This window comes from Carcharhinus amblyrhynchos, chromosome 15, assembly GCF_965287045.1.
Source record: "Carcharhinus amblyrhynchos chromosome 15, sCarAmb.v2.hapA, whole genome shotgun sequence".
In the NCBI taxonomy this organism is placed as follows: domain Eukaryota; kingdom Metazoa; phylum Chordata; class Chondrichthyes; order Carcharhiniformes; family Carcharhinidae; genus Carcharhinus; species Carcharhinus amblyrhynchos.
Genome location: NC_137338.1, coordinates 24690124 through 24705556, shown reverse-complemented (window position 1 = coordinate 24705556; position 15433 = coordinate 24690124). Strand labels below are relative to the sequence as shown.

The window sequence follows — 15433 nt, the reverse complement described above, 5'->3', positions numbered from 1 at the left end:
ACTCCCTTTCTTATCTGCATTCTGGACAAGGGTAAGTCTAATGCTGAGGGGACAGGTGATTATGTTGAAAAAACATCAAGTACTTTTGAAGTCCATGTTCCACTGTATTCCAGCAGGATTTACACAAGATGAGACTCTTCACAAGAGTGTGAGTGCTCTGATCTCTGCCAGATGGTGTCAGACACTGCCAGTTGCTAACTTGTGCTCTCAGCAGAGTCCTCGCTGCATCTCATCCTCCTCCTCACAGAATCCTGCAGCTATTAGGGCCTCAAACATGTCTGCCTCATCTGGTCAGAACATTGGCTTCATTGTCTCCATCCTGGGCTTCAAGGAGCTCATCATCCCCTCTTCGTCCACCCCCTGCACCCCCTCCTGCCACAACGTCCTACTTCCTCTTGAGGAGATGTGCAGTTCCTCCATCTCCTCATCTCCCTGCTTTGCATCCCCAGGTTGTGCATGACACTGGGAAGGTGCGCTAGAGTCCTCTCATCTGTCTAGGTAGCAGATCCTCGTTTTCAGGATCCCAATAATGTGGTGCACCAAAGTCCGCGTTACAGCATGAATCTTGTTGTACCTCCTCTCAGTTGGAGTCTCAGGCTGCTGCCCGGGCATCATTAACTACATCTTCTGTGGGTACCTGAGAAGCCAGCCCTGCTGTAAGATGTCAAGGATCTGAGACTTGCTGAGGATGTAGAAGTCATGGACACTGCTTGAACATCGTGCACAGACCTGCGTGATCTGTTTGTTATGGTTGTAGAGAGCAGCTGAACATTGAGTGAGTGGAAACCCTTGCAATTCATATACTGGACTGTTTGTTGCCATGGAGATCTTGGAACGATGCGAGTGCAGTCAATTATACCCTGCAGAAAGCTGCAAATCTCTGCTAATTGCAACGTTCTGGCTTCCTGGTTCATCTGATTTTCAATTGAAATTGACAAAGTTGTGTGGCTTGGCGAAGATGGCAGTCATGACCTTCTGTGGGTGGATACTTGTGAGATCCCACCCAGATCACCAAGGGAGCCCTGGAAAGAGCCATTAATATAGAAATTGAGTGATGGTTACTTTCAATACCACTGACAGTGGATGCCCTCTGAGTCTCTAAGTCATCCTGCAGAAGATGGCATAGGTGAGTAACCAGTTCCCTTGACCATTGCAGTTTTCACAGCCTCCTCTCTTTGCTGAGGCAGACATCTCTTCTCCTTCTTCGAAGCTGCCTATTCACCATGAGGCAGATGAGATCACCGGGTTCTATGTTCCCCATGGTCTTCTCATCGCAATATCAAAGAGAGAGACCTGAAGGTCACAGTATGTCTCCTAAGGACTTAAGTTTAAGCTGTGTCCAGCTATGTCTTAAGGCCCCTTTACATATGCCAGACACTCCCTGCCATCACTTGATGCCTGACCAACACTGCATCCATATCTGCTCAATATATGACTGAGTGGTCACAGCTTCAGCCATTTGACTGCATCCTGTGCTCTCACTCTGATACACTAATACACTAGCCTATATTCCAAATCTGTACATTACATTGGACCAGGAAGATTACTGCTGAAAATTCAAATAACTACAGTGCAAGGGGTTCTCAGCACCTCCCTCAGTGACTGTTCCATGCCCAATTCTTACAAGCGGATCCTCTAACTTGCTCAGCTGCACAATTGTACTGCAGCCCCATAAAACTCAGATTGTTTTGCACTCTGTGCCTGAGGCGTTAAATGTTGAGGAGCAATTTGTGGCACTGTCAGGAACTTGTGTTGCTTGAGTGGGCATAATTGCTTCATAACCCACACTCCAAGCATGGTAATAGAGCTGATGCTGAATGGTCCCAGCCATGAAAGAATGTTCAATCCTGAAATCCTTCTCCAAGTGCATAGCCAATTTCTTCACCATCACCTGCCTCCCCCCTGTCATGTGCTTGCATATTTCCTTTAGCCTGTGCTACCATGCTCCCACACCCTTACAATCTGGCTACCTTCTGCACTGGAGCCCTTGCCCCAAGGCTCTCCTAGGTGTAGCCTTGCTCTTCTACTTGCCTGGAGCCCTTGCTCCAACACCGTATTGAATGTAACTGGGAAGAAGCCACTTTGGACATCTGTCTGTGACCTCACCCACTCCCAAATCCACAGCATTATTTCTTTGAATTGCTATGGGGGATCCTCGCAAGTGCTGCATTACATTACGTGCACTCACCTCCAAGTTCCCCTCAAAGCTCAGGTCACCAAGTGCATGACTTTTAAAGGCAGTTCCAAATTATGCCATTCTGAAGTCATGTTGATGTGGGATTGATATTTGATGTGGGGGGGATGATTCCAGTGTGTGGCTGTACTGGAAAATGTGATGACGGTTTTCTCATCTGATTTCCCAATAATGTCACTGAACACGCCAGTCCTGGCTAGGAAAACTCAGCTGATTTGTGCACAAATACTCGAGATCCCTCTGTCCCTGCACTTCCTTTGGAATTGCATCCTTAATTTTATATAGCCTCTTCCTGATCTTTCTACCAAAATTCACACTTCTCTGCATTAAGGCTTACTTGGTAGCACAAGTTTTCGGAGCACTGCTCTTTTGTCAGGTGAGTGGAGAGTTGAGTTCACAAACAGAGCATGTATACACAGACTCAATTGCAAGATAATGGTTGGAATGCAAGTCTTTACAAGTAATCAAGTCTGTACAGGTAAAGACAATGCGAGTGGAGAAGGAGATAATGGAATTGTCTCAAACCAGGACAGTTAGTAGGATTTTGCAAGCCCAGGCCAAATGATGGGGGTTACATGTGGTGTGACATGAACCAAAGATCCCGTTTGAGGCCGTCCTCATGAGTGCGGAACTTGGCTATCAGTTTCTGCCCGGCAATTCTGCGTTGCCGTATGTCTTGAAGGTCCATCTCCTTCCAGCGTGAGAAACATCCGTTCACCACAACCCTGGGTATCCTGTAACTCAGCCTACTCCTTATCCATCCAAGGTACTTAACTCACCTGTGAACTCTTCAACATGGCAAAGCATCCTATCACATTGTTTTCTAAAATTGACATTTGTAATTTCTTATAGGCCATGTTGCTGCTTTCTCCAGCTAAGAGAATCAGGCAACTTGAGCAATGGATTTCTCATCAGTGGCCTACAATGGACAATGAAATGTACATGTTCAGAAAGATAGTTTAATTTTATGGGTGTGGCTGGCACATGCTATTATTCAACAAACTCAATAGCCTACTTATAACAAATTCTGTACATTAACACACTTTATAACATGTAATCCAAAGACAATAAATGGGCCTATTGTACATTCAGGGTATAATATAACACGTACACTAACTGTGTCTCAGCAAGGCCAAATCAAAACAGCTTTAAAACTATTGAGATTTTTTCAGGTTCAAATCTCGTGAAAACTCCTTTAGAGTATTAGTTGTGCAAACAGGAAAATTCGATTTTCAGAAGTCAAAGTTACTTTGAAATGAACCCCAGTTTAACGCTGCCAAAATAACTTTACTTATCCAATTACTGATACTCAATTCAATAGCCTAGGCTCAACTGTTAGCATTGAAGCACCAATGAAACTAAATCTCCTATCAAGGGCTTGACCAGTCTTGAGGAATTGTTTTACTTGGAAACCAAGAGCAGGATCTGTGGAATGCAGTACAAGCTACACTCTCTGCCCAGCTGCAACATAAATCCATGGCCAGCGATTGGATTGTATCTGTCTGTTTTACAGGCATAAAACTGGATAACTCATATAACCAGCAGTATACAGGCATTCGTTCCATGCCTGTCACACCCCACCCACCATGTTGCATTGAATTGCTCAGCAGGCATTCCAGGGGCATGGCCGAAGCTGGCATTGCACCAATTGGGTCAGTTCGTTTTAGCTTCACAGCAAGCAAGCCGGTGGCTTTAAACGGGCCACCCAAAAAGTTAAATCCCGTTACCTACCTGATTGCAGAGCCGGGAGGAACAGGTATGCTGATCCCGACTGCTTCCTGCTCCAAGTGTTCCCAATGCCCACTGGAGCTGTGATAGCTCTGGGCCAGCAACGTGCCCTCACAGTTTGCTGTTTCCGTCCTAATGGAAAATTCTCTCTTGTCCTGCCAGCAGCCTCATTAGCTGCATGAGCGTCATCAAGAAATGACCCAAACTTACAATCAGTGCACATGTGATGGAGTGTAGGTAGGAATATAGGCTTTGGCATCTTGGATACCGATTTGATGGCTTCAATGCATGATACCAGCAGGGACTGACAGGTTTCGTTGAGACAGGCCATCGCCAGACTGGTAACATGATTAGGTTTGTGTGATATCATCTGCAGTTTCATTCTCAGGATGTGGGCATCACCAGTAAAGCCAACATTCATAGCCCAGGGACTGCTACTGGGTCAGCTGAGTGTCAATCACATGGGGGTGAAACTGGTTGATCAATTAAGCCAGACCAGATCAGGGCAGCAGGTTTCCTTCCATAAAGGGCAACAGTGGATCATGTAAGTAGCCGGGGAGCCAATGGCCTAGTGGTATTATTGCTAGACCATTAATCCAGAAACTCAGCTAATGTTCTGGGAACCCAGGTTTGAATTACGCCACGGCAGATAATGGAATCTGAATTCAATAAAAATCACCAGGAATTAAGAATTGACTGATGACCATGAAACGATTGTTGGCAAAACCCGTCTGGTTCACTAATGTTCTTTAGGGAAGGAAATCTGTTGTCCTTACCTGGTCTGGCCTGCACGTGACTCCAGATCACAGCAATGTGTGGTTGACTCCTCATTGCCATCTGAAATGGCCTAGCAAACCACTCAATTCAAGGGCAATTAGGGATGCGGCAATAAATGCTGGCCCAGCCAGCAACAACCATGTCCCACAAATGAATAAAAAAAGCTTGTTATTTCCAGATTATTTTTTGAATTTAATCCAATTTTTGCCCGTGATAGAATTTGAGTCTTGCTCTGTAGATTACTGGTTAAGTAATATAATCACTACATCGTCATTTCCATTTATAATGAAGGAAATCTACCCTTGTAAACTTTTAGCTTGAATTGACATTGAATTTAGACTTGATGCATACCTTTCAGAGAATAGCCTATTTCAAGGTTTTATACTTACATTCTCAAAACTGCTATCACGAATTTTCCACAATGTGCAGCCATCAATAACAGATGCTTCACATTTTATGAAATGAATATATCGATAATGTGTGTTAAATAAAAAAGTTTCTTTATTCATAATGCAATGAAGTTACTGTGGAAAATCCTCCAGTTGCCACACTCCGGCACCTGTTCAGGTACACTCAGGGAGAATTTAGCATGGCTAATGCATCTAATCAGCACATCTTTGGACTGTGGGAGGAAACCAGAGCACCCGGAGGTAACCCACGCAGGCACAGGGAGAATGTGCAGACTCCACACAGACTGTGAGCCAAGCTAGGAATCGAACCCGGGTCCCTGGCACTTTGAGGCAGCAGTGCTAACCACTGTGTGACCTCCATAGTTGAAATAAATGAATAGATAGGTACAGATGAAACCTCTGTGTAACTTACCTATATCAGGCAGTTTAAGGTTTGAGGGGCAAGCCTTATTTCCATTTATCGTTCTGCCATATGTTGCAGAATAGATGTTAATCAATGTAGAGTTTTTACAGCGAAGTCTAAGTTCCTTGCCCTCGCAGGCTACTTTGCTTTTGTACTCATCTGTGAGAAAGGACACAATATGAAATCACTGTGATTAAAATACTGTCTGAACGACTGTTTGCAACAAATGCAATTTCTTTTCCCAACATAAAACTACACACAGATAATATTTAAACTTGCCATTTCTCTTCTCACCTACACAGTAGCAAGATTTAAAGTCGACCTTTTCATTAACTTGGCAACTGTTATTAACTGCTCTGCGCAGTTTCTTTTCACTGTGATATTTGTTGCATGTGAAATGCAGAACATACAAGATGAAAATGGATAAAAAATGCCATACATCCTATCTTAACTCCTCAATTTTGATAAATCCTGACTCAGGATCATCTCATTCAATTGCTTCTGAAGTGCTTTCATGGTTTTTGCCTCCACTTCTTAAAGGTCTAGGCAATTTGTTGATCAACCTAGTGTGTGCAGAGCACTCTGGAATCAGTCTGGAATTTTCTTCACACAAGTTGTGATCTCTGTTCCTTCGTCCTCTGGAGTTTCAAAGAATGAGAGGTGATCTCGCTGATAGTTACAAAATTCTTCTGGCCTAGATGTGGATAGGATGTTACTCTTGGCTGACTAATCTAAAACCAGGGAACACAGTCTCAGAGTCAGGGATAGGCCATTTAAGACTGAGCTGAGAGATATAGTTATAGACCTGGCTATCATTCAAGTTAAAGTTTAGTTATTAGTCACAAATAGGCTTCCATTAACATTGCAATGAAGTTACTGTGAAATTCCCCGAGTCGCCACTCACCAGTGCCTGTTCGGGTACGCTGAGGGAGAATTTAGCATGGCCAATGCACCTAACCAGCACATCTTTTGGACTGTGGGAGGAAACCGGAGCACCCAGAGGAAACCCACGCAGACACAGGGAGAATGTGCAGACTCTGCGCAGTCACTCAAGCTGGGAATTGAACCTGGATCCCTGATGCTGTGAGGCAGCAGTGCTAACCAATGACATAAATTTCTTCTCTTGCCATAGCATTCATGCTGCTTGTGGAATACATGGCTTCATGAGACTACAATTTCTATGAGACAATGTTTATTTACTAGTTACAAGTAGGCTTATAGAAACACAGCAATGAAGTTGCTGTGAAAATCCCCTAGCTGCCACACTCCGATGCCTTTTTGGGTACACTGAGGGAGAATTTAGCATGGCCAAAGCACCTAACCATGTCTTTTGGACTATGGGAGGAAAGGAAGCACCCAGAGGAAACAAATGCAGACATGGGGAGAATGTGCAAACTCCGCATAGATAGTGACCCAAGCTGGGTATCAAACCCGACTCCCTGGTGCTGTGAGGCAGCAGTGTTAACCACTGTGCCACCCTTACTGTTTCTAAAAACCAATTGTTTCTAAAAGAAAAGAGCTGCTAGTCACTGCAAAAATGTAAATCAAAGGATTTGGATGACACAATGGGATTAATACACCATATCTTTATTTCTTGGACTGAAACTTAACCTACACTGATTGAAGGAAAGTCTATTTTTCCTACTTGTTCTGTGAGTTTGAAGCAGATTCAGCCAGTTTTTAATGACCATTAACTAAAAGTTTATTAGTCACAAGAAAGGCTTATGTTAACACTGCAATGAAGTTACTGCAAAATTCTCTTAGTCGCCATGGTATGGCGCCTGTTCGGTCAATGCACCTAACCAGCAAATCTTTCAGACTGTGGAAGGAAACCAGAGCACTGGAGGAAACTCACAAAGACATGGACAACGTGCAGACTCCACACAGACTGTGACCCAACCCAGGAATCGAACCCGGGTCCCTGGCACTGAGACAGTAGTGCTAACCACTGTGCCACCGAATAGGGAAATGCTGGATCTGTTTGGTAATCCTATTTAGAGAGGCCAGAAGATTGTTGGTGTGCAAACTAGAAAATGTCTTGTCAGTACAATCGATTGAGATTGAAGCTAGGGTAAATTGGTGAGCAAAGTGGGGAGTTATGCAATATCTAACCTCATATTTTATGCTGACCAAATGTGACCAAAACAGAAATGTGTACTATTTCTCATCACCAATAATTCACAGTTTAAAACACAAAAACTATTGGAAGAAAAAAATCCAAATGCCTTCCAATAAAATTGCTTTCATTCTTTATTATTTGGTCACACTCTCACAAAAACTGATAGATATGCTTGGCAATGGCCGAGCAGTATTATTGCTTGACTACTAATCCAGAAACTCAGCTTAGGCTCTGGGGACCTGGATTCGAATCCTGCCATGGCAGATGGTGGAATTTGAATTCAATAAAAAATGTCTGGAATCAGGAATCGACTGATGACCATTGTCAATTGTCAGAAAAACCCATCTGGTTCACTTATGTCCTTCAGGGAAGAAAATCTGCTGTCCTTACCTGGCCTGACCTACAAGTGACTCCAGGGCCACAGCAAGTTGACTCTCCACTGCCCTTTGGAAACTAGGGATGGGCAACAAATGCTGGCTAGCCAGCGACACCCATGTCCCACAAATGAATTTTAAAAACACATATTTAGAAACATGGAGGCTATCCTGGTGAGATGGAAAAGAAAATCACCATCTGAATGGTATCACGTTCGGCCCAACGTTGTGAGCTGAAGCATCTGTTCATGCGCTGTCCTATTCTGTTTCCTGTTAAATCACCACCTTCCCACTGAGTATAGCTTATAAAATGCATTTCCAATGGGAACATAATCAGGGAAAAGGCTACAACATTGTGCTGCCAAATTGCTAACCCGTGTTCCTTTTCAGTGGGAAGTCCCTTAGGGACTTTCCTGTCATCCTCACCAGGAAGAAGATAGAACAGAATTAGATAAATGAATGAAAGTAGATACCACTGCATTGGCTCACAGCTATTTAAATCTGAATTAGCATATTAGATTAAGGGACAAAATTAATAGATTTTTATAAACTTGCTATGAATAAGACAAGCTTTAGTTAACACTATCACTCAAACCAGATAAAATACATAACTCTAAATGTACAACTTCCACTTATTGCTCTGCGTAACTTGAACTGAAAGGTTGCAGTAGAAAATGTGCATTCATTAAGCAGGGATGTATTACTTACTGGGTTTGCATTTGTAGGATACAAGGAGGTACTTGCTGGTGCCTGGACAAGGGTCAAGTCCAAAAACACGTCTATTGACTAGGAGCCGGCAGGATTGCTGATCCTGGCATTCATCCAGTATTTTCTGGCAAGAATGAAAGCAAGAAGACATGGTTCAGGAATAAAGGGAATTATCTGAAAGCACAGACCCATGAATTACCTTTGGATTGAAAGTATGATCTAAACAGCTTTCACAATATAAAAGCCTTAAGAACTTTAAAAAGAAATATTTTAAACCAAGAAAGCAATAGTCTCAAAAGCTTATCATGCCAAAGTAAAAGTTACACAATATGCTTGTGGTTCTATTTTGGCAATAAAGATTAAGATGATTCAACATCACTTTGACTGAGACCAGTACTTTTTGAAAGATATGTTTAGAAGTGACTTCTACAAACGTACAGGCAGCAGCCTTCATTTTATTTTTCTTTAGTTTTATTTAATTGTTAGTTTTCTACTAAAACAAATTCTCCCACACAGCTAGGTCCTGATTTGCCTACAGCTTCTTCGTTCATCCCAAATCTCCTTTACCTACAAAAACATGGGAGTGTCTAGAGTCCAGAGAGTGGACTGGTTTCTCTGACCCAAGCCCACAGTTGGGATTCACCAGTCCCGCTGCAGTGAATGGAGATTCGGCTGTGCGCAAAATTCTCCGTCCGCGTTGCAGTGACGGCAGACCGTGAGCGGCTGGAGAATTCCAGCCAGTGTCTCTGTTTCACCCAACCATTGTCCACAACAAACCTAGTCTGGATTTACTGTCTTGCCCTTAATAGATGCAGCCTATATCCCTAGCATAAGCAAGCTAACTCAACATCCGTCCAAGCTACATAATCCTGAATGACATGCTATGTGGTCACTCACAGTTTGCTGGCAAACAGCCGCCAATCCAAGTTTAATTTTTCACTTCTTGCCAATTCCTGTTCCTCTCAGGGTCTGGGGATGTGAAGCTGGTGGTATATAGATTTCTATTCTACTTTGCTTGACAGTTGAATTCCTCCCCTGCCTTGGGCATGGGAAAAGTATGAACATTACCTAATCATGAACGTAAAACAAAAACAAACCTTCATCCAGAAAAAAAAAGAAATATCTCCACACTGTAAATGAGTAATCTGATTGTGAGTGAAAACTGTACATCTGGGACCATATTTTCAACACGTTGGGGTGGGGAGGGCAGTAGGAAGAGGGACTTTCTCAGTGCTGCCAGATGGGGTAATCATTTTTTGGACGGCAAAAGAGGTGGATTTGAGCTTGCTACCAAAGACAGAGGCAGGCTGATGCTGAGGTAGTCGGGTTAAAAGTTCGTAGAAGTTAAAAGTTCGTAGAAATATTGGAGCAGCTCATCACAACCCTCCATCAGCATAGAATCTACAGTGCAGAAAGGGGCCATTTGGCCTATTGAGACTACACTGACAACAATCCCACCCAGGCCCTATTCCCCAACCCCATATATTTACCCTCCTAATCATCCTGACGCTAAGGAGCAACTTAGCATGGCCTATCAACCTAACCCACAGATCTTTGGATTGTGGGAGGAAACCAGAGCATCTGAAGAAAACCCATGCAGACACAGGTGGAATGTGCAAACTCCAACAAAAACAGTCACCCAATGCAGGAATTGAACCCGAGTCCCTGGTATCGTGAAGCAGCAGTGCTAACCACTGTGCCACCAGGCTGCCATGGTCATCACCCTCACTCATTAACCTTCCACCCTACTTCACCCTACACTGCTCAACCTCTACTTCTTCACCATTCTTACCTCCAACCCTCTCACCCCTCCTTCACCCCTACCCTTTTTGCCCCCTCACCCTCATGCCAATTTCTTCCTGTCCATTTTATAAACAGAACTTATGTCCTACAATAAGTTTTGGAAATCTCTGCAAAGCTCAAATAATTGTCAAAATAAACATATATCACTTGAGTAGTGACTTTAAGAACATTAGCCACTTTGAAAAGGCTATGCATTTGTTAAAATACACCAACAGCACTTGTATACATGCATCAAAAACTACTTTTTTTTGAAAAAACTATGGTGGCGATTCTCCCAAAAAAATGTAAGAGCCAAATTTGCATCAAAACCAGAAAAACTCCAGCTCTTTTTTTAAGCGGGATTTTCAAAATGAATCTTCCACGCTCTGTGCATCACACAGTGTCCTAACTGGATTCAGGTTGAAGATCTGTGCACGGGGCCTATTCCCTTTGGAGTGGCCAGCAGCAGAGTGCTGAGAGGGCCACTGCACATGCTCCGATCTGTCAGAGTGGAGATCAGTGCATGCAAAGTAGCCCCACATTTCACTTGCTGATCACTGGTCAGCTGGATCACTGGTCAGCCCCGTGACCCCCTGTAGCTGCCCCTCTGGCCACACCCCCCACCACTGCACTCTCCCGTTTGTTGCCCTCCCAGACCTCTCAGGGCCAGTACCGAGTTACTCCCCACCCTGGGCCTACCCCGTTCTACCCGACACCCGCCCTCCCTCCAGCAGCCCTGACATTCCCCACCCCCACCCTGACGGTCAGTCCCAACCATCCCATTCCCTCCCAATGCCTGCAGTCCCATTGCAGAGTGGCAGCAAGTTGCCAGGCTGGCACTGCCCACAGGGCATCCCCTTTAACCCCAATCTCATAGGGAGCCTCAGCGGCCTCTATTCCCTCCAGTGGGGTTGCCTGTTATTGGGGAGCTGTTGTAAATCCCGCTGGAGTAAACCTCATTGGCGGGGGTGGGGAATGCTGGTGGGTCCAGAGACTTCAGTGCCAGGCCCGCTAATGATATTTAAATACAGATTTCAATATTTAAATCAGCTTCACGATAATTTCCAGTGCAGAGCTGACGTCTCCAAAAAACTTGTGGAGGCAGCATTGTCCAGCGGGGAGCTTGCTAAAAGGCCTCCACTGATGTCTCCCAGCCCGTTGTGGTGCTACAGCAGCGCAGAAGGCTTGGAGGATCACTCCCTATATGCCATCAAACATTCAAGTCAGTTGCTTCAAAGTTAAACTGGATATTATGTTAGTTCTGTCAAAGGCAGAAAGCAATTTTATAACACCGCAGGTTTATAGCAAGCCATACAAGATAGACATATGACTTTTTTTGTCATCCCTGTATTAATGTTGCATTGGTCATTTGGGTTAGTAAAATGTGTCAGCCGCTTAAAAGTGCTGAAGTTGATTGACTTAGTTTTCAAATGCTGCTATATTTTAGACTACGGACAAAAGAGACTGGCCACTGGTGATGTCCTGACATAAAAAGTGGCGCAGACAGAACGGAAGCCAGAATCCTCCATTCTTGTTTGTGGCTGGGATTTTCCAGTGCCGCTGAGAGTGAATTGAGGTTTGGTTGGAACGTCACATTTTCCGTTTTGGATCGGAATGGGTCCTGCCACGGATGAGGCCGGAGAATCCTGCCCGGTATCTTAAAAAGTAAGTCCATGGACCATTACATGCAAGCCCGATTTATCAGGTAAAATACAAATTTAGTTAAATTAATAAAGCTTGGTAAGTCCCACATAACATTTGATGGCTTGTGAACTCTGACTTCAGTTGAAATTCACCGAGTGGGATTTTCTAGTCCCACCTATCCCAAGATTGGAAATTCCCACTGAGGTCAATGGACCTTGCAATGGGGTAAATTTTCCAGTCCTGCCTGTGATGATTCTTGCGGCAAGCGGGATTGGAAAATTTATCCCACTGATTCTAATAGATTTAGCATGAGCTGAAGCGACACCATCCAAGGAGATAGTAATCTTAAAAAATGACCACTATTAACATAAATTTTAGGGTACAATTGTTGCTCTTACTGTTATTTTTACGTTCCATTGTTAGGACAATAAGAAATACATAATAAATTCTTGAAGTACTTGTAAAGTAGTTGGCGCTGTGCAGTTTAGATTTTCTCTCATCACATTTCTGGAGTGTAAACCAGGGCACAAACGAGAACTTGGCACCTTGCGTCCATAAAACGTTGACTGTATACTTATCGTTGCATCTCGAGGACAATATAGGTTTAGGTGGTCACCATCACAAGCTTGCTCCGTGTGGCGTCGCAAAACTTTGGATAAGTAACCTACAGGAACAAAAAAAAAGAGAATAGTATTGGATATTTGAAGGAAGTTATGAGGGAAGAGGTTTTTAATTTTCTGATTCATTGGCAGCACAAACCCAGATGTCAGGGTTAACCTGCATGCTGTGAGCCATCGAATTCACAGCACGGGTGTGACATTAATAACTACTTTGCCTGGAGGTCTGATGGATAGACCTGGTTTCCAGTAAAGTCAGGAAAACTGGATGAAGGGTGCAGGACTGAGCCTGAGCCTGGCTGGTGGGCTGGGCTGCAATGCAGTAGGAGGAATTAATCCCGGGATTCGGGGATGGACGGGGGTTGGGATTTCCACTTCAGTTGTGAGGTGGGTGGGAGTCGGAAGTGACTGAAGGGTATCAGATATTGGAGGCATCAGGTGTGAATTGGTAGCTTGGGAAGGATGATGGGAGACCTGTGGTGACGTGAGATGGTTGTGAATGGCAGGGGCAGGGGAAAGTTTGAGGGTAGTGGGGGGCGGAGATGTCTGAATGTTGGTGTTGGTGCTTACTTCCTGGATCTCACTGTCCTCGCCTCCCTGTCGCTTTCCCGAGGAAACTCAGCCATCCAGGATTAGAAATAAAGTGTGCAGCCTTATATTTAAAGTGGTAATCCTCCTGGGAGCTGGTTGAGTGCCTACCTCCCATCCTGCCTTCCCTCAAATCAGAGGTGGAGGGGGGTCACTGGAGCTGGGTTGGAGCTGAGGTTTAGATTTTTAACACAGGTAACTTCCCACATCTGCCCATTTTCTGAGGTTATAACTGCCTCCTGTGTCACAGGAAAAACAGAAGCAACAGACGTTAACAAAATAACATCACTGAGCTTTGACGTAATGTAACGATCATTACACTAATAAGCAGACCATTTACCAGGAAAACAATTACAATAACTTACATTTGGTTTCATGTACAGTTGGGTCATATCATATTACCAACCCTTTGCTTAGTGATAACCAACAGACTAAAAGCAAGAACGATAGTAGGGTAGTCAGATATGGATACTCTATTTACAGTGTGACTTTTCATCCATTTCATTAATTCACCCATTCATCAACATTATCGTGGCAAAATCAAGTAGCCCCAAGGCCAAGAGCCAGATACTCTTTGGTTGCAATAAATCTTTGGCAATCACTTAAAGAAAAATTACTTTAATTAGTGTTAAGGCCTGAGAATAAATAGTAAATCACCTAGTTCAACCTCCCAAACAAGTTGCAAAAAACTAAAAGATGCAGAGATAAGACTCTCGCCGTACAAGGTAGAATTTGCAATGCCACACGTCAACTTTTTTTTCCAATATGCCTGGATCCATTCTCTTTCCGCCATTAGTAAAAGAAAGGAATGAGGTGAGACAAGATGAACACAATGATACAATTTTAAAGCATATGCAAGAATACAGAGACCTGAGGACACGTGTACCTTTGAAGGTAAAACAAAAACAGAAAATGCTGGAAAACTTCAGCAGATCTGGCAGCATCTGTGAAGAAAGGTGCAATTTCGAGTCCACACGACTCTTCTTCAGAGTTGCCAGATCTACTGAGTTTTCCAACATTTTCTGGGTTTTGTTTAGTTGAAGGTGGTAGGGCAAGTTGATAGAGCAGCTGAAAGCAGAATCATATGATAACCGGAACTTCATGGAGTATGGTACTAAAGTAGGGATGTTAATAAATTGCTGGTTGTGCCCCAGCTGATGTTTGGGGAAAGGTTCAACCTGCCATTGTGGGAGAGGGGAAATCTGATACAAGCATCAAAAAGTGCAGGCATTCTAGAAAGATAATCAGATCGTATCATCTTTCATACTTAATTGGAGCCAGTTCATGAGCACGTGGGAAATCCCCATGGGACAGATGATTCTGCTACTAACATTTGATTTGATTTGATTTATTATTGTCACATGTATTAGTACACAATGAAAAGTATTGTTTCTTGTGCGTTATACAGACAAATCATACTGTTCACAGAGAAGGAAACGAGAGGGGGCAGAATGTAGTGTTACAGTCATAGTTAGGGTGTAGAGAAAGATCAATTTCATATAAGAAATTGAATTAAAGCATTATTAGAGAGTTTATAAGAGTTAGAATTTTAAAAGCATAGAACAAGAGCAAAAGATAGAATCAGAGGATATGCTGGGCACAGCTCATAAGAAGCCACTGTGCTCTGGTGCCAACTTGGACATGGGTCCATGGGTCTAATGTGTGCTAGAAGCCAATCAACTGCATCTTTAAAGATTGATTCTGGCTTTGACGGCCAGTCCACGAGTTTCCTGGACTCGCTGGAATTTGCCAGGTTGAACTAGGCGAGAGGATGTCAGGGACTGATGGGGTTAAGCACTTGGCAGACTGGAAAGTCTGTCCATACAGGGGTTGGATTTTTCTGGGAGTGGGAGGGAGAGTGCATAAAATGAGAAACCCAATTGATAGTGGCAGATCAGAAGATCCCACTGCAGGCCAATGACAGGCTGCATCCACCACTGTGAAACACGCCAAGAAAGACTTTTACTCACAGGACATTTTCTTGCACATCCAAATTGCTTCAGTAAAGCTACAAGCTGGCTGCTCATTTCCCTGCTCAAGTGTTGTTGGCTGGCATCTTCCAGATTTTAGAATCTTGTGGTATTGCTAA

General features: G+C 43.7%; 1 protein-coding gene across 3 annotated transcripts in view; it reads right to left on the bottom strand.

The window, feature by feature from the left end:
* The window catches only part of eva1c (eva-1 homolog C (C. elegans)), a 110728-nt gene that overhangs the window by 48053 nt on the left and 47242 nt on the right, over nt 1–15433 (bottom strand). For 2 of the 3 annotated variants that reach the window (XM_080203601.1, XM_080203602.1), the window contains exons 3-5: nt 12598–12803; nt 8714–8837; nt 5522–5671 (exon numbers count right to left, since the gene is read on the bottom strand). In XM_080203601.1, the coding sequence (XP_080059727.1) occupies nt 5522–5671; nt 8714–8837; nt 12598–12803 (480 nt within the window). Of the gene's footprint in view, nt 1–5521; nt 5672–8713; nt 8838–12597; nt 12804–13455; nt 13479–15433 lie in introns of those variants that run through there. The other variant, XM_080203603.1, reaches the window with a different exon arrangement.